The sequence below is a fragment of the Narcine bancroftii genome, chromosome 14 (assembly GCF_036971445.1).
Source record: "Narcine bancroftii isolate sNarBan1 chromosome 14, sNarBan1.hap1, whole genome shotgun sequence".
Taxonomy (NCBI): domain Eukaryota; kingdom Metazoa; phylum Chordata; class Chondrichthyes; order Torpediniformes; family Narcinidae; genus Narcine; species Narcine bancroftii.
In genome coordinates, this window is record NC_091482.1 from 68,123,515 (window position 1) to 68,150,317 (window position 26,803).

General features: G+C 44.5%; 1 protein-coding gene across 1 annotated transcript; it reads right to left on the bottom strand.

Annotated features, from left to right (window-relative positions):
• Nucleotides 1-729: 729 nt before the first annotated feature.
• LOC138749273 (hyaluronan and proteoglycan link protein 3-like) lies at nt 730-26,361 on the bottom strand. Its single transcript, XM_069910450.1, has 5 exons — nt 26,276-26,361; nt 13,696-13,830; nt 12,247-12,612; nt 8,123-8,425; nt 730-4,820 (listed from the first exon to the last, which is right to left on the bottom strand). The coding sequence occupies exons 2-5, from the start codon at nt 13,799-13,801 to the stop codon at nt 4,534-4,536; spliced, it is 1,062 nt and encodes a 353-aa protein (XP_069766551.1). The 5' UTR covers nt 13,802-13,830; nt 26,276-26,361; the 3' UTR covers nt 730-4,533.
• Between the last annotated feature and the right edge of the window lie 442 nt (nt 26,362-26,803).

Genomic DNA, 26,803 nt, shown 5'->3' on the forward strand with positions numbered 1-26,803 from the left:
CTTCTCCACACCTAAATCACTGCTACGGTTAATATTTCTTTCGTCTCTTGAACTCAATGGCAAAGAAAAAGCTCAGGTTTAAATTCCAATTACACTGGTCAAAGAAATGATTTCATATTACTGGCTCAATCAGCAAGTTAACCTTCAGGGAATCCTGCACTAGGAATCACAAATCCCACCTTTTAAATTCACTCCTCTTTTGGAAAATATGCATCTTTGAATTGTTGAGTTTTTGTTCTACTGGTCAGTGATTTGCATAAATTTGAAATATTCTGTGAAATAAGAGGGAGGTTTAGAAGAATTTTGAATCAAAGAAAAATTGGAAATTTGAGGGTGAAAGAATAAAGGAATGAGGTTCATTATCAAACAATTCTACGACTCATTCCACCTGCATTGAATTCTTCCATCGTTATTGAATGAAGATCTACCGGGATCAATGCCTGAAGAGGGCGCACAAAATCAGTGACCCGGTGCGGACTCGAAAGGCCAACATGGCCTGTTTCGCTCCGTAAATGGTTATACAGTTATAAACCCACACTGTTAAGAATCCTGACTTTAACCAGGTACTCCCCCGTCATGTCCGACCTTCCAAAGTACATTGCTTCACACTTACCCGGATTAAACTCGATAAAAGGGAATCACTGTTGGAAATTAAAACAGAGGGACAACAGCCAAAGTGGAGAAAGAGCCTTTCACATTAGAGTAAAATATATATATTTTATTAACAGCCTCAGATCCTGGAAATTTCTTGATGCAGTGCTGTAACACTCAATCTCTGTCACAGTTTAGAAGGAATGAAACTTTAAAATTTTCCATGAGATCCATTTCAGCAATAAAATAGATATCACAAAGCAGATTGAAATATTGAGCATAAATGCATTTTTAAATCATCTCATTCGGCAAATTATCACTGAGACGCGTCACTTCCAAGATTTCTGTTTACTTCTCGGAACCTCCCACATTCCCTGCTAGATCAGCACCTCCCCCACCCCTGCTCCCCTACTCCCTACTGGGATAGTTCAGCCTGCTCCCATACTCTCTACTGGGACAGTTCACCCTGCTCCCACACTCTCTGCTGGGACAGACCCCCTCTGTCTCCATGCTGGGCTAGGACAGTTTGCCCTGCACCCACACTCTGCTGGGATTGCTCCCCTCCTCCCATGCTCTCTACTGGTACAGTTCACCCTACTCCAAACTGTGCTGGGACAGTTCACCTTGCTCAAATATTCTCTGCTGTGAGTTCCCCCTCCCATTTTCTCTGTTGGAACAGTTCTCCCTGCTCCCCCACTCTGCTGTGACAGTCTCTCACTCTGCATGAACAATTTTGCCCCTCCGCCTTCACCCCCCCACCTCGCTCCCACACTGTGCTGAGATACCTGTCTGCCACTCCCACACTCTCCAGTTGGACAGTTCAACATAGCTGTCAACTGGTCTCAGTATGTCTAGACGGGATTATTGAAATCTCAGGTGGGATTTCTTCTGCTGGACATGTCTCGGCTTTGCTGGATAGAGCACGTGTTGAAGTATCAGATAACATTGTCCTCTTCAACATCATCTCCACATGGTGTTTGACTCGCACATCTAAATAGATTTGAGCTATACTAGTCTGCTTTGAACTAATAAAATGTAATTAAATATCTATAAAATGTGGTAAAAAAAAATTAATGCCCCACTTTCCTCCCTCCCTCTCCACCCCACGCCCACCCCAGCCTCACAAGCTTTGTGTAAGCAAGTTTGTTGCCGTCCCTCCAAATATCCAGTCATTACAATTGCTGGATAAAGGTTAAAAGAAGCATCGTTTCTCAGGTGGTCAAATGGCTCATTTCTTCAAAGGTGAAATCATGCAAATATCTCTGGGAAATCATTGAATGTAAACAACTCCTTGGCTCCCATGTTTATCAAGCACCTGGAACACAAAGTAAATATTGGATACTCGAGCCTCGTGAAGGAGATAGGTCACCCCAGCTGAGGGCATTCCAGGTTTGAGTCCCGGTCGAGCAAGGTAGACAATGAGGGTGTCAACAATGGGGTCACTGCTCCTCACCTCAGAGATTCGGACAGTGTTGGACTATTGTTGCAATGAAGATTGGATGAGAATAGGATTTGTCTCAATGGTAGCTATAATGGAAACTCTGGACCCAAATTTCATCAGATTTGGAGTCTCAGGTTGATCAATGAAAATGTAACCAGGTCCAAGATGACTAACAATGTGTTAGATTGACAACCACAACATCAGAGACTACTGAATGAACATGTGACCCTGGATGAATACATCGACACATATCGTCTCCCATACACCATGCATGCCCACATGTGCATGGTTTGTAGTTTTCCTCGCCATGTGCCTCTAGACAGCCTCTTGTGCCAATCTGCCCCATGGAACTATTGGGAAGTGATCCTTCATCGTCCCATTAAACAAGACTCTCCACTATTCCTGTTTGGCCATTTGCTTTTGATGGGTGCAATAATTTTGGATTGGGAGGTTCTTGGAGTCTGATCTAGCATTCCCTTGACGTGGTGGGGTAATTTAGAATTACTAGGCTCCAATAGCTCAGGGATAAGAGCACTGGTCTTGTAAACCAGGGGTCGCAAGTTCATTCCTTGCTGGGGCCTCATTCCTGTGGGGGGGACGCTGGACAAAGTGGCGACCTTACGGTGGACAAAAGTTAAATTACATTTTTGTTACATTCTAAACGTAGTTCTTATGTAACAATAATGGGACCTTTAACCTTTTAACTCCCAGAAGGAAACCAATATCATTGCTAAGATTTATCAGCTTCTCAATGAGTCTTCGAATCAGGCCGCTGTTGTACCCACATCCATTGCCTAGACCTAATTTCTTTTGTCTGACTTTTGAGACATGTCAATTGCACAGCTGCGCATTATATGCTAATAATCCTGTAAATTTTAAATTAATTTGGTTGTCATGGTTTGGATCCTAACCTCTTGGGCTAATTTGATACATTCACTCTCAATGCCCTGCATGGCACAACTCCCTGCCAATTCTGAGGCCGACATCTCAGCCCATTGATCACTCTCCCTGGGATCAATGCATGTATTGCTCTAGGCCCTTCATTGTTGACTGAACGAACAAGGGGCAAGGGTTGGTGAAGCAAAGGGAGGAAATGGAAATGAGTTCTGATAATGGACCCAAGATAAGGTGTAGGACATGTTCATGAGCGGCACGGTTGGTGTAGTGGTTAGAACACTGTTACAGCACCAGCGATCGGGACCGAGGTTCAAATTCCGCGTTGTCTGTAAGGAGTCTGTATGTTCTCCCTGTGGATGCGTGGGTCTTCCCCAAGGGTTCCGGTTTTCTCCCACCATTCAAAACATACGAGGAATTGTTAGGTGTAATTGGACAGCACAGACTCGTGGGCTGAAATGGCCTGTTACCGTGCTGTATGTCTAAATAAAGGAACAATACATGTTTTGGGATATTTTTTTTTTAAATCTCTTAAGTATTAAATACCAGAGGCACTGTTTTATCTCAAAAATGTGTTGCCACAGGCGGTTGTGGAGGCCAAATCATTGGGTGTTTTTAAGGCAGAGATTGAGAGATTCTTGCTTAGCCAGGGCGTGAAAGGTTATGGGGAGAAGGCTAGGCTGTGGGGAAATGGATCAGCTCATGACTGAATGGTGGGGCAGACTCGATGAGCTGAATGGCCTATTTATGCTCCTGTGTCTTATGGTCTAACAGTAAGCAGTCTTTCTGATTAGAGCAAGGGATGGCACAGGACTACTGCTCCACAGCTCTGGGGGCCTCGTTCAATCCAGATCTTCTGGTGCTCTCAGTGTGGAGTTTGCACATTCTCCCTGAGACTGCATCAGTTTCCTTCGTGGACTCCAGTTTCCTCCCTCGTCACAAAGATATGCAGCTTGGTAGGTCAATTGGCCATGTATAGGTGAGTGGTAGGATCTATGATGGGAGAGAGTAATGGAGGAGAATGTGAGGAAGTTAAAATGTGAACAGCATAAATGGGTGTTGGAGTGTGGACCAAACGATCTGCTTCTGTGCTGCATTTAAGAACGAGGGGATATTTGATAGAGGTATACAAAATCATGATGGGTACCGACAGAGTAAATTCAAGTATGCTTTTTCCACTGAGTTTATGTGAGATTAAAAACTAGATGACAAGGGTGAAAGGGGAAAAGTTTAAAGGGAAAATTAGGGAGAATTTCTTCACACAGAGAGTGATGGGAGTGTGGAACCAGCTGCCAGCTGAGGTGGTGAATGCAGGCTCAATTTTAACATTTAAGAAAAAATTGGACAGGTACATGGATGTGGAGGGGTAGGGAATGGGTGCAGGTCAGTGGGTCTAGGCTGAATAATAGTTCAGCACAGACTGAAAGGGCTGAAGGGCCTGTTTCTGTGCTGCAGTGTTCTATGGTTCTATATCTGGGATAGTAACAAGGGAGGTCATCTTTTAATTTTGCTTTAAATAAAATGATTTCACCTTTAAAGATGACATTGGCTCAATGAACAACAAGGAAGGTCCTCCTGTGATCAACACAGCACCTGCCCTTGAGTTTTTAGTCCATCTTAAAGCAAAAGACACCAAACCTCCCGCTCTCCTTGCTGGGGAATCCAAAGGTACGGACCCCAGGCTCGGGTGGGCCGCACTTGGGCCGGGGGAAGGCGATAGGGTAGCGGACGCTGCCGTCAGCTACCCAGCCGGCCTCGCAGCGGTCGAACTTGAGGAACTTCCAGGCGGCATAGAGCTGTCCCACCTTGGCTATCTTGGCTCCATCGTCTTGGCATGCCTTCACCGCTCCCTCAAAGTTGAACTTCAATGGGTGGCGTCGGAAGTAAAGTTCACCTGGAGCAAGACACAAGGAAGTTTATGAGGGGCTGCAGTCAGCTCAGGAGCTGCCCAACCTGACAATGCTCAAGTCTGGTGTCCCAGGGAGTACATGTAGAAAGATAATCAGTTAATATTTAAGATCCAATCCCTTTGTCAGAACAAGGAATGATCCTCTGGATCAAAATAGTTTGCTGTTTCTCCTTCTGCAGATGTTACTTGACCTTTTGAGTGTTCCCGGCATTTTCTGTTTTTATTTCAGTAACTTGCCTAATATTGTAAGCGAGACACAAGGAATATGAGGCAATATTCGGCAAGTTAGGCTGATCTCATAAGAGTAAACCTGTACAGTAAATCCCCTGGTATCCAAAATTCAAGCAACTGACAGTCTCAAGCAATCGGCAAAAAAAAATCCATACATTAGACTTGTCTGGTGAGAAGAAATCAGTGGATTATGAGGCAGCTGACAAGTTTTAGTTAGGCATTTTTAGAGCAAGTCTCAAGCAACCAGAAAATACACTTATCTGGCAACTACCAATCCCCATAGGTGCTGGATTCCAGGGTTTTACTGTACTGACCTCTCAACCTGAAGAGGCTAAAAGCATAATCTCCCACAGGACAGTGGCTTCTCAAGCTCCTCTGAGCCCCGTGTGTGACTCTGGGAAGAAGCCACGAGTTCAACATCTCATTCCAAGCTATGTTAAGACCAGCAATGATGTATCAAATATTACAGGAAAGTATGGAAAAAAAGGGATGGAATAGATCTAAGATTAATTGGGAAAGAGATATCAACTTTACTTTTTCCGAAGGTGATTGGTTAGATATTTGTCGTGATCGTGTTACAAGATTGATAAACGTTTGTAATTTATGTTAATGATTTGGATGAGGGGATTATAAATAACATGAGCAAATTTGCAGATGACACTAAACTGGGTGGTGGTGTGGGGTGTGAGGAGGATGTCAGGAAAATGCAGAGGGACTTGGACAGGCTGGAGGAGTGGGCGGCTAAATGGAAGATGAATTTCAATGTGAACAAATGTGAGGTTATTCATTTTGGGGGAAGTAATAGGAAAGCTGAGTATTATTTAAATGGAGACAAGCTAGGGAGTGGGGAAGTGCAAATGGATCTGGGAGTACTTGTTCACCGGTCACTGAAGACTAGCATGCAGGTTCAGAAAGCTGTGAAGAAGGCAAATGGAATGTTGGCTTTCATAAAGAGGGGATTGGAGTATAGGAACAGAGACGCCCTTCTGCAGTTGTACAGGGCCCTGGTGAGACCCCACCTGGAGTATTGCGTCCAGTTCTGGTCTCCAAACTTGAGGAAGGACATACTAGCTATAGAGGGTGTGCAGCGCAGATTTACAAGGTTAGTTCCAGGGATGGCGGGGTTGACATATGCAGCAAGGCTAGAAAAACTGGACTTGTATCCGATGGAGTTTAGAAGGATGAGGGGGGACATGATTGAGGTATACAAAATCATCAGGGGGATAGACAAGGTGAAGTCTGATTACTTGTTCCCAATGATGGGGGAGACAAGGACTAGAGGGCATAGTTTAAGAATACACGGTAGGCCCTTTAGGACGGAGATGAGAAAGCATTTTTTTACCCAGAGGAGTGTGAATCTGTGGAATGCTCTGCCACAGAGGGTGGTAGAGGCGGATTCGCTGACTATGTTCAAAAGAGAGTTAGATAAGACTCTTGTGGGTAACGGAGTTAAGGGTTATGGGGATAAGGCTGGAAAAGGGGTACTGATGGTAATGATCAGCCATGATCTAAAATGGCAGTGCTGGCCCGACGGGCCAAATTGCCTACTCCAGCTCCTATTGTCTATTGTCTATTATGCAATGGTTAATTACAATTTTTTACATCATTTGTATTTAACACCTGAAAAGTTTTTTAAAAACATGGTTTTAGTGAATCAGACTTGTTTTAGATGTGGTAATTCGGTTGGAACTTTTTTTCATGCTTTTTGGTTATGTGACATATACAATCTTTTTGGAGAGCAATTCAATTGTTTTTGGAACATTTGTACAAGATCAAAACATCTCTGGATCCGACAATATTTTTGTTGGGTGAGTTGAATCCTTTGAAAGATTTAGGATTAGATAAATTTCAGATTTGTTTCGTACATTTAGCTTTATCTGTTGCAAAAAAATGTGTAGCAAGTACATGGAAAAATGCTAATTGATTGATATTAATAGATGGCACAATGAGATGAAAACTTGTTTGGTAATGGAAAAAAATCATGTATGTTTTACATGATCATTATTCTTTTTTTTAATAAGTGATCTTTATATTTAGAATATTTACATTTAGATTTACCTTGATTAGATTTTAGTAAATATATTTCAGTTTTCTTTTTTCTTTCTTTGGCTCTCCTACAGGGAGGGGGGGGGGTTCATTTTGAAAAAAACTTTATCGTTCATAACATGCATTTTTCTTATTGTATGTAATAACTTTGTTGAACGAATAAATAAAGTTATGGAAAAAAAAGTCCAGCACAAGAGTTCATGAGCTTAGAACAGAGGCAGCCCCTGGAATTAAAACCACGACGCTGGAGAAACTCAGCAGGTTAAACCGTGTACTTTATGTAGCAATGATAAAAGTCCATAACCAACGTTTTGGGTTTGAGCTCTTCGTCAGTGTATGAGAAAAATGTGGACAGGAGCCTGAAAAAAAAATGGTAAGGGAGAGGGGCAGGGTGAAGGAGCACAGTCCCACAGGCAGGAGATAATAGGTGGATGAGGGAGGGAGGGAGGGAAGGGAGTTCTGTTCCTTTCTGCTGCTCTCAAGATTTATGACCATGTATTCACTCAGACTCGCTTCCACATTGCCTTCCTATTCCCTCCCTTATCCACCTATTACCTCCTGCCTGTGGGACTGTGCTCCTCCCCCGACCCTTCCCCCCACCATTTAGTTCGGGTGCCTGCCCACATACCTTGATGAAGGGCTCCAGCCTGTAACATTGGTTATGATTCTTTATAAAGGACTCTGTTTGACCTGCTGAGTTTCTCCAGCTTTGTGTTTTTACTTCACGCAGTGTTTCACTCCAGCCTCTGTTATTGTCGCTCAGACACAAACGCAGCTCAGACCATCACGCCACACCACACACCCCCTCCTCCTCCTGGGCTCCCCACTACCTCCCACCAGTGGCCTTCCACCAGTGCCCTGCACTCTCCCATCAGTGCCCCTCACCACCCCCCCCCACACCAATGTCCTCCATATAACCCAATGGCAAAGCATTACTCCCAATGACAAGATCTGCTCGATCCACCGCACGTTCCCCCCCCGCCCCACCCCCGGCCCTCAAGAATCCCCACCTTTCAGAGTGGAGGCAAAGCAGAAGACGTCGTATCGGTGGAGGTCCTTGTGGCGCTGGCCGTAGCTGCGTAACCCCGCCAAGTTGTCCTCGCCTCCGCAAGGGCCCCGGGGAGCTGTGATGGGGTACTGGACAGATCCGTCCATCAGCCAGCCGGCATTACACCAGTCCAGCCCCTCCTCCCATGCCTGGAAGAGCTGCTCGAAGGAAGCGATCATGGCATCCTGCTGCTCACAGGCTCGTTTGCCTGCGTGGAAGTTCAGCTGGTACCGGCCATGATGCGGCTGGTAAGGGAAGACCACGCCTGAAAGACAAAGCCCAGCACACCTGAGGATCATGGAACTGCAGCTCTTCACCTCCATTGTCTTTGCATGGGCTCACATACCCTCCATAAAGCCACCAGGTAATGGAAGCTGTGACTTAACTAGACCATCAGATAAATAAGGCACTACATCCTAGAGCATCAACCCAACCTCCCCTCCGCCCCAAATCCTAGCTGATTCCACTTACTTCAAACTAGGACTCCAATTGATATTGGAAGGCAAGTCCTGATCACCTCCCACATTACTGGAGGCAAAGGGTAAGCAAGTCCCTGTTTAATCTCTCAACAAGGTCCACACGCGGAATTCAGCCATTTGAGCTGTAGAAATACAGTGAAACCCCTGGTAACTGGCCAAAACACTCAAGGGAATTAAAATAAATAACAAACAAAATAAGAAAGTGTTCATCTGGGGAAGGGATGAAGCAGGAACTGGAGAGAGTAAATGGCGAACGGATTTTCATGAGAGAAAACATAGAAGTAAAGTGGAGGATGCTTAGGGGCTACTTGCCCCAGATTCAGGATAGGGTTTGTCCCACTGAATCATGGAAAAGGGAACTGTAGTTGCCTAAACAGGTGAGGGAAATCATTAAGAGGAAGAAGGAAGCATACATTAGATTTAGGAAGCTGGAAACAGGAAGGGCTTATATGGTAGCCAGGAAAGAAGGACGTAGGAGAGCTCGAAGGGGGCATGAGAGGGCTTTGTCAAGTAGGATTAAGGTTAACTGCAAGGTGTTCTCTGTGTATGTGAATAGAAGGATTATGAGAATGAAGGTGGGGCCCTAAAGAATAAGGGAGGCAGCATGTGCCTGTAGGAGGAGGTTGGGGAGGTCCTAAATGAATACTGCTTCAATATTTACAAGAGAAAAGGACCTTGATCAGGGTGAGGTCACAATAGAACAGGCCTGTATGGCTGGACAATGATGAGATTAAGGAACTGTTGGATCTTCTTACAAATATTAAAATTGCCAAGTCCCTGGGCCAGACGCGATGTACCCTAAGTTTCTGAGGGAGGCAGGAGATAGGGCTATGATCTTTGAGTCCTCCTTGGCCACAGGAGAGGTGTAGGAGGAGTGGAGAATGGCAAATGTCGTCCTCGTGTTTAAAAAAGTTTATAGGGAGAATCCTGGGAATTATAGACTGGTTAGTTTTACGTGCAAATTATTGAAGATGATTCTTAGGATAGGATTTGTGAGCATTTAGAAAAGAACAGTCCACTCAAGGATAGTCAGTATGGCTTTACAAAGGGAAGGTCGTGCCTCACAAGCCTTACTAAGTTTTTTTCAGGAGTAAACAAAGGAAATTGATGAGGGTAGGGCAGTAGATGTGGTCTATATGGATTTTAGTATGGCATTTGACAAGGTCCTCCCATGAGAGGCTTGTTCAGAAAAAAATTGGCTTGCAAGTAGAAAGTAGTGGAAGGAAAGTCACTGAAGGGATCAGGTTCTGGTTCTTTGTGATTCTTATAAAATACCGGATGAAGAAAGATGGGTCAACAAGTTTGCAGATGATAGGAAGGTTGGAGGAGTTGTAGATGGCATTGAAGGTTGTCGTTTACGATATAGACAGAATGCAGAGTTGGACAGAAAAGTGGCAGTTGTAGTTCAATCCAGATAAGTGTGAGATGATGCATTTTGGAAGGTCAAACCAGAAGGCTGAGTACAGGGTTAATGGTCGGATACTTAACAGTGTGGAGGAACAGAGGGACCTTGGGGTTCAAATCCATACATCTCTCAAGGTCGCCGCACAGCTTGATAGGATAGTTAAGAAAGCCTATGGGATGCTGGGCTTCATTAATAGTGGAATTGAGTTTGAGAATCAAGAGGTCATGTTGCAACTCCTCAAATCTCTGTTGAAACCACACTTAGAGCCTCATATTCACCTCTTTATAGGAAGGATGTGGAAGCTGTGGAGAGGGTGGAGAGGAGATTTACCAGGATATTGCCTGGATTGGAAAATAAGACTTATGAGGCAAGGTGAGCAGAGCTGGGAGCGAAGGATGAGTGGAGAAATAATAGATGTCTACAAGATTCTGAGAGGCATGGATAAGGTGGACACCCAGTGCCTTTTTCCCAGGGCAGGAATAGCAAACACCAGGGGACATCTGCACAAAGTGAAGGGAGAGAAGTTTAGGGGCAAGTTTTTTTTTTGTTTTACACAAGAGAGTTGTGGGGGCCTGGAATGAATTTCCAGGGGTGGCGGCGGAGGCTGAAATATTGGGGGCATTTAAGAGTCTCTTAGACAGCCACATAGATGAAATAAAGAGAGGGTTACAAGGCAGGAAGGGTTTTGATTCTTTTCTTTTGATAGGAATATATAATTCGGCACAACATTAAGGGCTGAAGGGCCTATACTTTGCTGCAGTGTTCTATGTTCTATAAATGAAATAATAGGTAAAAAGTACATGTTTAAAATTATGTTCTCTGAAGTAACACATGAAGATGGGAGCAAATATTCAGCCAACCTAGGGAGGGCCTTGGCCGGGCTTTGCTTGTAGCAGCTGTTTGAATAAAGTTGTGTGAAACAGCAATGGCGTCACCCAGGATGAAAAGCTGGTTGACGCCGCTTGATGTTGGGGTGACTCTCTTAAAGTGTCTCCTTATCCCTGCTTAGTAAGAGTCACCCCGGTCAGAAGCTTTATCTGTAAACTTGGGGGTGGGGGCAGATTAATTACCTAGAAGGTTATTGTTCACCCTTTGGATGGCTCCATGGAGGGGGAGGAACCTGCAGATGCAGCGACTGTTAAAGGTTTTCAAAGAATGTGTCTGAAAATAAAGTAAAATGCTTTACGGTTTATTTATTCCTGCAAGTGAAGTTTGTTTAGTGTAAGTACAGTCTAGTATTTTTGACTTTTAAACTGTTTATTCTTAATACAGGTGTATTAATTAGTTAGACATTGTAAGAGTAAATCTCAAGCACTTATCTGGCATCTAGCAATGCCCATAGGTGCCAGATACCAGGGGTTTTACTGTACATCCTCTTTCCCTCCTGTCCTATCCAAGGATCCAATATGGCCTATTTACTCCCCGAGTTTTAAAAACCTGTGTAGACACCCCCCACCACCCCTCCCCCATTCTATTAGATTGGAGTAATCGGCCATCAGAGAGATCAGGAGTTGAGCCTCCTGTGAGATGTAGGAGGTTGGAATCATGGTTTCCTTCCCAACACAAAAAAAAATCTGTTGACTACTCCCTTGTCAATTGACCAATCCCTTGTTTTTATTGTCCTTCAGGGAGCCGATTTCTCGGCGTAATCGGACATCAATGATATCAGGAGATGTGCCTCCAGGGAGACACAGGAGGTTGGAATCTTTGGATCAAAGAACCAACTGCTGGAGGAACTCAGAGAGACAGGTAGCGAGGGACGAACAGATGGATCCTCGTTCAGGGTCTCAAACCAAAATGTCGCCCATCCCTCTCCCTCCACCGTTGCTGCTTGGCCAGCTGAGTTTAAATTTAAACTTAGACCCACAGCACGGTAACAGGCCCTTTCAGCCCAACAGTCTGTGCCACCATATCACACCCAATTGATCTACACTCCCGGTATATTTTGAAGGGTGGGAGGAAATTGAAGCCCCGGGTAAAACCCACGCAGTCACGGGAAGAATTTACAAACTCCTTACAGACAGCGCGAGATTTGAACCTCAGTCCCGATTGCTGTAAAGGCATTGTGCTAACCGCTACGCCGACCATGCTGTCCTTGCAGCAGGTTGCGTTGGGAGCCTACAGGAGCTTCTGTTCCCAGGTCACTCACAACATGGTGGCCAATGAGGCCATTGTAGCTTGTCTGTTAACACTGGTATTTACCCCGTAACTCTAGCTCCACGATGCTGCTCTCGTCTTCCAAGCCATCAATCACTTCACACTTGTATTTCCCATAATCCTCCAGCCGGACATCTGTGATGACCAGCGACACCTCTCGCTCGTCACCCTGCTGCAGGTAGACGCGCCCCTTGAACTCCCCGAAACTGCGGTGGCGCAGCCCAATGGCCACGATGACATTGCTCTCTTTGGATGAATCCATGTGGAGTTTGGACCATTTCACCCTGACCTTCCGAGTTGTGTTGACCGCCGGCTCATAATGGTAGCGGCAGCTCAGGGTCACGTTGTCGCCTCGGTATGCAAAGAGATGGTCTTGTTGGGCCTCGATGTGAAGCTTGATGCCGTTCTGATCTGTGAAACAAACAACAAAATGTACTCATCTCTCGTGTAAGCCCAGTCCAAGCTGAGAAGCGTAGTCCTTGACAGAGCAGAAGGAAGTTTTTCAACCCAACTCATCCATATTGTCTACATGGCCTACTTCCATTTGCCTCCCCTTATCCCTCTACACTAGGGGTGGTCAAACTAGCTTAATGCAAGAGCCACATATGATAAACTTCAGATGTTTGAAAGCCACAAGAAATCAAAAAATATTACACGTATTTACTCTTACATGCACATTTTGTTACAAAAACTTTACATAAATATTAAGAAATACATGTACATATGTGGAGGAAAATCTGAACACAAAGGATTAAGGGTTCACCCATAAGTTGCTTACAAGAACATACAAGAGTCAGTTGCATATTGCTTAAGAGGAGGCAGGGAACCTCAAGGTTGAGATTTATCTGCTTATCTGCAGACATGATAAGCTTTGGAATTCTATGAAACAATGTTGACCATGATAAACTATTGTCAGGTTGACCGCAACTGGAAGTCCACATCCAGGAATGCACTGCCATTTATTGTATATAAACAGTGTTAAAACTGGCTGTGGGCAGAGCAAGCTCAGGCTGGGTGCTGGGCATGCTCTCCAAGATATCTTGTTAATAAAACTCTTCCGAAGCAACCCCCTGGTGTCGGTAGTTGATTCTTTCTCCGCAACAACGTCCACATCAAATGCAGTAGTTTCTTGTTGGACCCTGGGATTCCAAAGCTGTTGTGAATTCAAGTTCCACCTAGTGCCAATAGAGGTTTCCCCCAGTCCGGTTCAGTGAAAGCTCAGTGGATCTGTACCGACAAATTCCTGCACCTCTCAATGGATGCATCGAAACTGCTCAGCCTGGGACAACTGGGACACCATCCATACCATACCATACCAATGAAGTGAAACACAGAAGTCTGCAGCTGATGTGATTAGAGTCCAAACACAGAAATTCTGGAGGAACCCAGCCAGTCTCACAGCATCCAGAGGAGGTAAAGGTATATCATCGAACCATTAGCAAAGCGGCTAATGCATTACTCTTATACTACCAGTAACAAAGCGGCAATACTTACACTCTCCGTTCCCATTACCGTTAACATAGAAGGCCCCATTCTGTGGCAGACACAGGGCCAGGCAGGCCAACTGTAGGGGCAGCACCACCAACAGAGCAAGGTTCATTGCTGAATGCGCCCGTGAGATTCAGCCACCTGCAACAGAAAGAAAACAGCTGGCTCCAAAAGATAGAATGACACAAAGCGCGGGTTCAGGAGCCTTTTGGGAAACCCACATCCAAGATCCAGGCACAACTGAGTAGGTGGCACTCTAACCCCCCACCGACCCAGTCACCAATCACAAATCAGATCCCGACCACTAAAATCCCGATTGACGTCCTTTTGCATTGCTCAGGGAGTTCCGCGTGATCCAAGACGCTGCCTGCTGACTGTGATATTAATCTGAAGCTCTGCCCTACTCGCCAATCTCTCCAATATCCCTGGGACTCTTTCAAAAAAGGGCAGGGTTCCCTGGTGTCCTGACAAATATTTCAATTTTCCCCACAATGTTGAGGGTGCCTACAGCAAAAGGCCAAGGGCTTAAGGTGAGAGGAAAGCAGGTAGCAGCGATCTGAGGTGGAATTTTTCACACCCAGCACCTGGAACTCACATCAATGAAGCATCTGAATAGGCACTTGAATCCCCAGGACAGAAGTTACGAACCTAATGCAGATAAATGGAATCGGTTGAGCTGCACAAAACTTTCTGCACGGACATCACAGACCAATGGCCTGTTCCTTTGTTGTACAGTTCTGCCACCTCCTTATCTGGTCCACATCACTTGGGAGTTTTGTGCTTTACTTTATTGGCTGGAAAATACTTTGAAGGCAAAGTTTTGGTCCAGGCCACCTGCCCATCCGAGCTTCTGTCGCCCTGAACATGGACTTACCACCCAGTCCCGCACGCCCATCGGAACTCCCGATGCCTAAACGACGCAGACACTTACTGCAGCAAATGTAGTATGCGTGTAACAGTCAAAACCCTAAATTTTACCCTAAAAACCGGTCAACAAAATCTGACCATTACACGGGCACATACGGTAGTTGGAATGAACGATACCTGAAAGTCTGCATAACCTGTAAGTGCTGGAATCTTGCCCAAACTGTGAGGAGGAGGAAGTGCTCAGCAGGTCAGGTCGTGTCCGTGAATAGAAATGGGCAGTGAACATTTCAGGCCGGGGTACGGGATCCCTTCTACAAAGCGTAACTGACCATTTCTCTCCATGGAAGCTGCCTGAATCTCTCCAGCTTCATATGGTTGGCATCAACTAATATTGCTGGATCTTTCAGATTATTTTACCATGTTATTAATGCAACTTTCCTTCAACTAGTTCATAAAACAATATACAGATAGTCCTAGACTTCCGACCTACACGAGACGTCCACCCGCACATACGACTGATTTTTTAAAATAAAACTTCTGTACAAGTACATATTTTGTTTTTGAACTCCCTGCTCCCAGCGGCAGCTTGGGGTCACCAAGTTACGACCAACCTGTTGGTCCCAATTACAGTCGGAAGTCGGGGACTCTGCGGCTGAGCAATTTGACAAGCCACTTTTCCCTGTGGTTGTATGAACTCACATTCACCAGGTGGCGGCGCCAGAGTGCCCTCTCAGCATTGTTGTAATGCCTAGTTCTAGCCACCAAGTGGTGCTGCTGAGAGCCTTAATCTCATTTACAATAGAAAGAATACTTTGGTGGTAGAATTATTAAAGATACTTTATCACTCCCTTTCTCAACGTTATCTCCCTGGTCTTCCCTTTGCTTTTTAAAACTTACTCTGTCTCTAATTTTTCAAGTATCAAGTTCAAATTCAAAGTTCAGATTTATTGTCAAGAGTACAAACTCCACATCACATGCAACAGAATTTCTACTTATTGGCTGTGCACACTGTACTCAAGAAAATTTAAACAAAGAAAGAAATATAAACAAATATAGAAAAAAATTTAGTAATAAATAGTGCAAAAGTAAGAGTCTTAAATGTATCCCTGATTGAGTTTGTTGTTGAGGAGTCTGATGGTAGCAGCTGTTCCTGAACCTGGTGGTGCGTGTCTTGTAGCATCTACACCTCTTTCCTGATGGCAGCAGCGAGAACAGAGCGCGTGCTGAGTAGTGTGGGTCTTCGATGATTGCTGCTGCTCCCTGACGGCAGTGTTCCATATAGATTTTCTCAATAGTGAGGAGAGTTTTGCCCATGATGTCTTGGGCTGTGTCCACTACCTTTTGCAGGGTTTTCTGCTCAGAGGTATTGGTGTTCCCACATGAGGCTGTGATGCAGCCAGTCAACACACTTTCCACCATATTTCTGAAAAAGTTTGCCAAGGTTTCTGGTGTCATGCCAAACCTCTGCAAACTCCTGAGGAAGTAGAGGCGCTGACGTGCTTTCTTCATGATGCCATTAGTGTGTTGGGTCCAGGAAATTTCCTCCGAGATAGTGACTCCCAGGAATTTAAATTTGCTCACTGCCTCACTCGCTCTCTCTGGGTGGCACAGTTAATGTAGCAGTAGCGCAACGCCTTTACAGCACCAGCGATCGGGACCAGGGTTCAAATCCCGCGCTGTCTGTAAGGAGTTTATACTTTCTCCCCGTGTCTGCGTGGATTTTCCCTGGTAGGTCCAGTTTTCTCCCACCGTCCAAAACACCCCGGGGGTGTAGATTAAATTTGGCAGTGTGGACTTGTGGGCCAAAATGGCCTGTTACTGTGTTGTGTGCCTACATTTACATTTTAAAACTCCCCCTCTGATTCCCCCAATAATCTCTGGATTGTACACCTCTGGTTTTCCCTTCCTGAACTCCCCAATCAGCTCTTTGGTTTTGGTGACGTTGAATGGAAAGTTGTTGTTCAGCATGCCTCTTGCATGATGACTCTTCACTACTGATTTTAACACAAGTTCATTGGTCTGAAAGGCTAAGTACAATCCTTCCCTATACGTCTTCTGCCTTACTTGCTGACTCAGCCTTTCCAAAGGCTGTGATGGTAATATCTGAGAAGCTTCTGGAAAGATGCAGACAGGGAATGGAGGGATCATATACGGACAGAAGAGATTTAGTTTAATTGTGTCCAGCACAGATATTGTACGGTTCTATCATCTGTGCATTGAGAGTAAGGACCCCTGGATCAGATGCTGTTAACCCACGCTCATTGTTCAGTGTAGATTTTTCACTGATACGGTTCTCTGAAGCACAAATATTTGCCGCTTGAAATTGCCACAAAAATACAAGTGTTTTTTGTTGTATCACAGGCATGTGCATAATACTTATGATAGGTAATATTTACTGGGCATGTAGTATTTTTATGCTAATATTTACTGTACATGTAGTATTTTTGAAAATATAAACCTCTTGTTCAGTTAATAAGTATTACAGTAGATCAGTGGTTTTCAAACTCACATTCCACCTTCAGTAATCCCTAGGCCATCAGTGCTCTGTGATTAGGATTAAGGGATTGCTTAAGGGGGTATGTGAGTGGGAAGGGAAGGTTGAGAACCACTGTTCTAGACCCAATTGTTACTGAAATATTTTGCTTGAGAAAAATTGTCCTTGGCCCATTTCCTTTGGAGTTCTGAAACTGCACATAACAATTCAATGATTAAAACAGTGGGTTTCAAACCTGTTCTTCCCACTCACACACCCCCTTAAGCAATCCCTTACTAATCACAGAGCACTGATGGCGTAGGGAATTCTTAAGATGGAATGTGAGTTTAGGGGGGCAGTTTGAAAATCACTGCAGTAGATCATTGATTGTAGAAAGAAATACACTGTTAGCGTCTCAGAACTGAGTTTTAACTTGCAATGAGAGTTGGAGAGGGAAGGAAGGCAAGGTCAGGGTCATGTAACTAACCCGAGTGTTTACCTCATTTGACTAAAGGCTGAATTAGCATTGGAGAGTGTGAACTTTGTGACTGATGCCTGCCAGCAGTAGGTTCCTGGACAGGAGGCGCAGGTTGGGAGTTCCTTCAACAGCAATAGAACAAATGGCCCAAAACTAGACCAACAAGAAATGAACGTTTTTCACTTGGACAAATGACAATCTGCAGTCCCAGTGTCCAGAACCATCCAATTAACGAGTCAGCTCGTTCCAGCTGCTGCAGGTGTTGTGTCTACCCTATAACTGCAGGTGGCAGCAGATACCAGGGCCATGAACTTGAAATACATCACAGCTCCCAATGAGAATGGGGATTCCCTCTAAAACTTTACTACACTGACTGCAAGGTTCCTTCCCGCTGGAATGGAGTGGGGAAAATGTACAAACTCTATTCCCTACACACCACCGAGCCCCACAATTAATTGTCTGAAGAGGGCGCACAAAATCGTAGTAACTGGTCTACGGCGAACACCATCTCACTGGCTCTACACAAAGTCCTGGAACACCTGGACAGCAAAGATGCTTAGATCAAGATGCTCTTTATCAACCACAGTTCAGCATTTAACACCATTATCCCCTCACAACTGATCAGCAAACTCCAAGACCTGGGACTCAATACCCCACTGTGTAATTGGATCCTGGATTTCCTCACCTTCAGACCACAATCTGTGAGGTTTGGTAAGAACTTCCCCACAATCTGTGTTCTTCGCCTCCTGCTCTACTCACTTTACATCTATGACTGCGTGGGTCAGTACAACAACAGCACCATCTACAAATTTGCTGACGATATCATGGAGGTGGGTTGTATAAAGCATGCAGGATGGCTGAATGGTGCAACCAATGACAACCTTGCACTCAATGTCACCAAAACTAAGGATCTGATTGTTGATCAGGAAAAGAGAGGTGTACAATCCAGTGATCATTGGGGGAAATCAGAGGTGGAGAAGGTGAGCAAATTTAAGTTCTTCGGAATCATTATTTTGGAGGATCTTTTCTAGACCCAACACACCAATGGCATCATGGAGAAAGCACGTCAGCACCTCTACTCAGGAGTTTACAGAGGTTTCTCCTGACACCAGAAACCCTGGCAAATTTCTACAGAGGTGTGGAGGAAAATGTGCTGACTGGCTTTATCATGATCTGGTCTGGGGACACCATGAGCGTAAAGCCCTACCACAGGCAGTGGAAACAGCCCAAGGCATCACAGGCAAAACCCTCCCCATTATGGAGAATATCTACAGGAAATGCTGGCGTCGGATAGCAGCAACAATAATCAAGGATCCACACCACCCAGCACATACTCTGTTCTCGCTGCTGCCATCAGGAAAGAGGTGTCGGTGCCACAAGACTCGCATCACCAGGTTCGGGAACAGCTGCTACCCCTCCACCATCAGGGCACATTTCTACCTCTTTCTGACTGATTTTCCGTCTGGGCTCTCTCCATCCAGATGGCATTAACAATGACTTTTCCGGTTTCTGCTAACCTGCTCCGCTCTTCCCCCTCCCCCCCTTTAGCTCTCCACCCTCTTACCCAGCCATCCCTCTTCCCCTTGTTCACTGCTGTGCCCTCCCTCTCGTCTCCATCTATTAGCTCCTGCCTTTTACCCTTTTATTCAGGCATTTTTCCACACCTTGATGAAGGGCTGAAGCCAAAACTTTGGTGATGTATTTTTATCTTTGCTCTATAAAATACACTCAGGTAAACTGTCCAGCATTGTGTTTTTACTTCAACCACGGTGTCTGCAACCACAACAAAAACCAAGATCTATTGTAGTAAAATTCCTAAGATATACTACAAGAGAAAAGGTACTGGAGAAGACAATGGAAAAAGTAAGAGAGGGCAACAAACCACTGGAGTATAAAGGGCAAAAAATCTTCATTTATCCAGATATAAGTTTTGAACTCCTAAAGAAGAGAAAAGAGTTCAATACAGCAAAGGCGATTTTATGGAAGAAAGGGTATAAATTTATACTAAAGCATCCAGCGGTATTGAAAATATTTATTCCAGGACAACAAAACAGACTATTCTCGGATCCAGAAGAAGCACGAAAATTTGCAGAACAATTACAAAAATAGACTGAGGGAGGAAGACGGGTAATGAGAGTTAAAATGATCACGACTGATATGTATGTGGGTAAAGACAAAAATAGACTGAGGGATGAAGACGGGTAATGAGAGTAAAAATGATCACGATTGATATGTATGCAGGTAAAGAGGTATAAGAGTGAATAGAGACAATGTGCATACGTGAATGTATCTGTACTTAGAGGAAAATATAGATAGTATAGACAAGAATTAATAAGGGAAGGTAATGGAATAGAGAGAATAAGGAGGGAATTAAAAGAGGGACCTTTGTGACATATGAAAAGTGAAATCTTTTCTGGGGGAGGCGGGGTGGGGGGAAATAGCGGTCACTGCAAAATCAGTGGACGCTTGCGAGTGGATTCGCAAATCCAAATGGAGAGGGGAGATGTGGTTGTCCGACAAGGGATAAAGGACAACTCAGGAGGTGAAGGGGAGATTGGGGATAAATAAGATAGAAATAGGAGAATAAGGAAAATGTTAGATGTTGTAGGAATGTTGTCTTATAAAGAGTTGAAAATAAGAAAACAGAAATGGAAAAGGAGGAAAGGTAATGATGGAAAAACGGAAAGAGAAGATAAACAAAATATAAAAGGGCTACGCTGAACTATATGTCTTTAAATATTAATGGAATACATAACCAAATTAAAAGGAAGAAACTACCAAATTTAAATGAATAAATGTATTCCATTAGAAAAAATAACATATTGGTTAAGAAATAATATTGAAATATTCGAACAAGTATAGGAGCCTTACATTAAATACAATAGCGAAAACCTACCGGGGACAAACATTACCTAAGTTGATGGAAGGAGAAGGAAAGAAAAGAATGGACTCAGTAGAATTTCTGGTGTAATTTTGTTGAATGACAACATTGTCTGACTGGCTTAATGCAACCTAGATTGTATACCTAAAATGGATGAGAGGGGGGGGTGGGGGGGTGGTTTGGGAGGAAAGGTGGGGGGGGAGAAAAAGTCACTGTATATGTGTGAAAAAGAAATAGTGTATATCATGGCTAATGTGATTTATGGTGTGAAAAATAAAAAAATTTAAAAAAAAAAAAAAAAAAAAACCACGGTGTCTGCAGACTTGTGTTCTACCTCACACTCCACCCTGATGGAAATTCCTTGCTGTGATCTACCTGTGATCTCCCTGTGCAACTGTGAGAACACCTTCATCTAAAGGACCGCAGCAGTTCAAGAGAATGGCAGGGTGGGGACAAAGATTGCTGGCCTTGCCTGTGGCACATGCGCCCCCTGAAAGAACAAACAATAAGAAGAGGTTAATTTCAATTGAGGGGAACCTTGGAGAAGGGAGAAAGGGAAGTCATTCTGTCCTCAAGTCTGTTCCACCATTCAATTATTATTTTTTTTTTTTACATAGAACTTACATGATTGTTCTGTTCTGAAGTGTCTCCCTACCTTACGGGAGTGGCTGTTCACACAGGAACGACCAAAACTGGAAATGTCCGTATGACATCACGCGTTTAATCAGAATGCCAGAAGTGCGGTAATTAAGGAGGCTAGAATCCCAACATCGCTGCAACAATGTCAACTTCAATGTGGGACATACGTGGGACGTACAGCACTACAGCAGCGACATCGAGTGTGTCATGAATCGTGCGTCAGCGATACGGGCTATTCATTAGCCCATTGTTCACGGAATGCCTGCAGTTAACTTTGAACTTTCTGAGAAATTTACTAGAGGTCAAGGAGGTCAAATATCGGAAAGGAAATTTCTTCTTAATCCCTTTCCAATCTTTTTACACAGGCTTTGTTCTGGGAAAATGGCTGTGTAAAAAAACATAATTAATAGAGACCAGTGCAAACAATACACTGCTGGGGTGATTCAGTGAGTCAAAGCTGCATCCTTGGAGGGGAATGGACTCAGTTATACAAAACAATCATTATTTATTTGTTTCTTTGTAGAGAAAAATGTTAAAGTTTTATAAATTTAGACAAACAGCACAGTAACAGGTCATTTTGGCCCATGAGTCCGTACCGCCAATTTACACCCAATTAACATGCACCCCCTCCTATGTTTTGAATGGTGGGAGGAAACTGAAGCACCCGGAGAAAACCCACACAGTCACGGGGAGAACATATAAATTCTTTGCAGACACCGCAGGATTCGAACCCCGGTCCCGATCGCTGGCGCTGTAACAGCCTAGCACTAACCCCTGCACTAACCATGTCACCCTAAAATACTTGTCCTGCACATGTATTGTGTGTCTCTATGTGTGTCATGTCTGGTTGTGTGTTGTGCACCGAGGACCAGAGAACACTGTTTCGTCGGGTTGTACTTTTGTAATCAGGTGGCAATAAACTTGAGCCAGTGTAAAGAGGAGAGGGGGAATGGAGGAGCAAGGACTGGTGAGTCTAGGTGGGAAGGAACTGATTGTCAGGGAGGGGAGCTATGGATGGAGATAGCAGAAGGTGAGCAGGGATGAGGGCAGAAAACAGAGGGCCAAAGCAATTTTGTGCCTCCATGTTTCTGTCCAATTCCCATAATTCTTGATTAGCCCTTAGCTCAAAAAAAAGCCCTGGATTTAACATGATGAAATGGTCCCATTTGTTGCCTTGGATCCTGCCCTTTGAACATACCAACCTCAATGGACCCATCATCCCTTGGCCTCACCCAGCACGTGCACTCTCTCCAGTCTATGTCCATCCCCAAGGTTGGTCTATATCAGCAAGTTATGACAAATGCCACAGATAATCCCCATCACAAGGCCAGAGAGAAGGCAAGGCCACCAAGTGTTGCTATGTGATGGGGCTCTACCTGTCCCAGATGTTGTGAAGGATGGGCCTGATCTCATTGCTACGCAATGTCCCAGTCAGCTGGAATTTGCCACACCACCTATCCTTCATGCAAAGGTTTTTCCAGTCCTTCACCTTTGACCACAAGGCCATCAGGCTGTGGTCAGCACAGAATGTCTTGCACACACTAGATGGACCTGGTGGGGTGGTTCCCTGAGCAGACCGTCCAAGTCATCTGGCGGAATATGGCACAGAAACAAGCACCAGGACTTGGCCTGACTGGTGGTGAGTGGAGACCTCGCAGTCAGAATCTTCCTGTACAACCAGAATATCATTGACCTTGCACATTGTCCTCAAGATATCTACGGTGGAGTGAACACCTCTTTGCTGAATGCAGATTCGCTGAGAGGATGTGGAGAAGGACTTAGTAGTTCACCACCAGCAGTGTGTCAGAGACTCTCTGATCTACGGGTTGTTCCTGGGGACACCCACAGAGTTAGACGTCCAGAACAGCTGGAAGACCATCAACTCGGTCAGTGAAAGATGCACTTTGGTCTGACTAAAACCTGTTGGTCTCTCAGGATACGGAGATGTCGGTGAGGGAACGCTGCTGACTGGCACATTCTAGGCTGCAGGGGTACGTCCTGAGGCTTGGTGCAGCCAAGTCTAGAGTCATTCCACTACCAGCATCGAGAGGCTGAGACCAAAGGGAAGTCCCTCAAACAACAGAGGGGAAGTAACGACAGGGGTGGTAATGGGATATTTAGAAAACAAATGCAACAACGTACATTGTTGGGAATGTTTTGATATGACTGACACTATGGGTGTGAAAAGACTTTGAATAGTTTTCTCTTTTAAAACCGTAGCACAGAAAACAGGCCATTCGGCCCCTCTAGTCTGTGCCGACCATCATCTCCATAGTCCCACTGACCTGCTCCCACTTCATAACCCTCCAGACCTCTCCTATCCATGTATCTATCCAATTTATTCTTAAAACACAATGAAGCCTGGATCACCACATCAGCTGGAAGCTCACTCCACACTCCCACCACCCTCTGAGTGAAGAACTTCCCCCTAATGTTCCCCCTTAAACCTTCCCCTTTCAGCTTTATCCTGTGACCTCTCATATTTAACTCCCCCAATCTAAGTGGAAAAAGCCTACTTGCATTTACTCTGTCGATACATCTCCAAATCTTGTAAATCTCAATCAAATCTCCCCTCGTTCTTCTACACTCCAAGGAATAAAGTCCTAACCCGTTTAATCTTTCCCTGTAACTCGACTCCTGAAGACTCGGCAACATCCTAGTAAATCTTCTCTGCACTCTTTCAAATCTTACTGATATCCTTCCTGTCTGGTGGCCAGAACTGTACACAATACTTCAAATTTGGCCTCATCAATATCTTAAACAACTTCCCCATAATATCCCAACTCCGGAACTCAATATTTTAATTTATACCAAAAGCTTTCTTTGCAACTCTGTCCACATGTTGTATTTTGTAAATAATTTATTGTAAATAAAGTCTAATTTCTGGAGAAAATAAAAGGCAAGAGAAATAAAGTTGTGTATGAAAGCAATACTGTCACTACTGCAAGAATGTTACCATCTAGTCCTGTTGGGAACTCACCGCCGTTTCTGCGGAGCATCGTCCATGGAGCAGCTAGTGGATGGATTTACTGGATGAGTGGGTGAGTTGGCTCCGGGACACCCCACCTCATCACGAAACCTCTTCCTTGCCCACAGCTCTGAGGGCTGCCACCCCTCACAACATCAGTCTGCGTTACGTGCGGGAGGTCTGCTTGGAAAACCCACCGCCCTGCATTCTGGAGCCGCCCCCCCCCCCTCCCCCTCACCCCTCACAGGGTGCCTCTGTCTCCGGTTCGCACCGAAATTCTCAGCAAGATGGACAGTTCAGATAATGCGAAAACCTCAAGTCCAACACCCGTTACGATGGGTGTTTATTAGCACTCGTTGGTCTTTGCTTTTGTCCCCATGATGTATTATTTGCATTTTCATACCTACTCAAATTAAGAGCTAATCTGCTGGTATCATTCCCAGATGTTCACTGTCCTTTTGCCCTCTATTCTGGCTCGGTTAACTTTTGTTTGTTCGTCTCTTTGAAAATACCTGGAGGGATTTTGCAAAATTAAAGGCACTAATGTCATTCATTGCAAGTCGCTGTTCGCGCTGTCAGCATGTGCACTGTGGAACCCAACAAAGATGCTGCACTGGGGGGAGATTCTCAATTTGTCGATGTGGATTGGGAACCCAGCAGCAAGAGCAATTGGGAGAAAATAGCAGACATCAAAATGCAGCAAATTTCAACACAGCTAAAATAGCAAATTACGCCCATGCCACATGTACGCATACACAACGTGCACGCACACACAAACAAACACACAGGCACAAATGCATGCATGCACGCATACATACACACATACACAAACACATACACACATTACACAAACACACACTCGCATATACACACATTACACACACGCATACACAAACACACACGCATACACAAACACACACGCATACACACAAACACACACGCATACAAACACACTCGCATACACACAAACACACGCATTACACATAAACACACGCATTACACACAAACACAAATACAAACACACACATACACACAAAACACATACACACACAAACACATACACACACAAACACATACACACACAAACACATACACACACAAACATGCATTACACACACACATTACACACAAACACACGCATTACACACAAACACACACATTACACACAAACACACGCATTACACACAAACACACGCATTACACACAAACACACGCATTACGCACAAACACACGCATTACGCACAAACACACGCATTACGCACAAACACACGCATTACGCACAAACACACGCATTACACACAAACACACGCATTACACACAAACACAAAAACACACATACACACAAAAACACATACACACACAAACACACATACACACACAAACACACATACACACATACACACACAAACACACACACCCACCCGTGCATCAATTAACGCCGGGATCCTGAATGCACCTAGAATTGGTTGATTTTCTTGGAAATGCCAATTCTAGGTGGATTGTGAAGTTTACTTTTAACATCCTTGTATCAGTTTCCACCCCCCCCCCCCCCCATCTTTCAGTGCGGGGTCCGCTGCAGCGCCGCTGCGCCGCCACGAGATGGCGCTGCAGACAGTAGTTCGCTTCTTTCAAACTTTACCCAGTAAAGTTTTGGGGAATTTGAGAAACTTCAGAGATTTCGCTTCCGCACAAACCTCTGAGTGGCATCGCTCACCAGTGATCAATGAGGGCATTTGTTTTCTTCCTGTGCTCCCTTTTACTCTATAATCTGAAGTTTGCTTCACAATAATTTTATCCCAGTAACAAGTATAGGGCAATTTCGAAATTCAAACACAATCTAATTGACGCTCGGTTGATCAGAGAGGTTACGTTTTAAAAAATGTCTTGTCTTAATCCCATATTGGCTGTAATTTTGTTTAGAAAAGGCAGCCCTCTGTTTTCTGAATTTGTAAGGATCTCACTTGAAGCTAACATTTTCCCATTAATTCACACATTAAAAAACGAGATCACAATTTATCTGCCCCCAAAACACGGTGGTCCCTGGACCTGACTGAATGTTGCGCTAACTCCACTCAGCTCTGCCCTCATTGCCCAACTCCCTTCCTCTCTCTATTATCTGCAGCAGGCCTTGAAAAGGAAATTGCCAATTAATTTTTGTTTCCATAAATTTCAGATGAAATCGGATACATTTGATATTTATGCTCCTCTAAAAAGCATCGTGCACCGAAATAGCACTAATTCACAATTGCATCTTCGAGCAGACAATATCCTGTTACTCACGAGGTTGAAGTTTTCTCCCCTGCTTCAAGTTTCTGCAAACTTTGGGTCCAAATTCCTTGGCAAATGCAGTTGTTCCTTTGTATCCCAGAGCTTGGAGTAAATCCTTGCTTCAACCCAATAACTGTACTTTATATATAAAAAAAAGGGTGGGGGGGGTAAAGTAACTCGACGTCACCAGTCAGTCCAGTGACGCTCCAACTTTTAGTCAGCTCCTCTGAACTCACCCTGGCCGGACTCTGCTGTTCCCTCGTGTTCAGAGGAGACTTCGCGTCAGTCTGTCCGCTTCAGGGCCTCGTATGTACCTCGATTATCCACTCCCATCAAACACCAAGTACCTTCCCTCAATCTGATCCAGAGACTAAAGTCTGGTGTGTCTTTTCAACAACCCTCCCCTTGAGGGGTCCCTTGTGTAAAATATGCCTGGATTTAATCACGGCTTAGTTGCTAATTAATGTATCTCTCTCAGGATGAGAATTTATCGTCAAGAACAAGAAATTCTTAGCAATTGTATAATTACTAATTAATTTC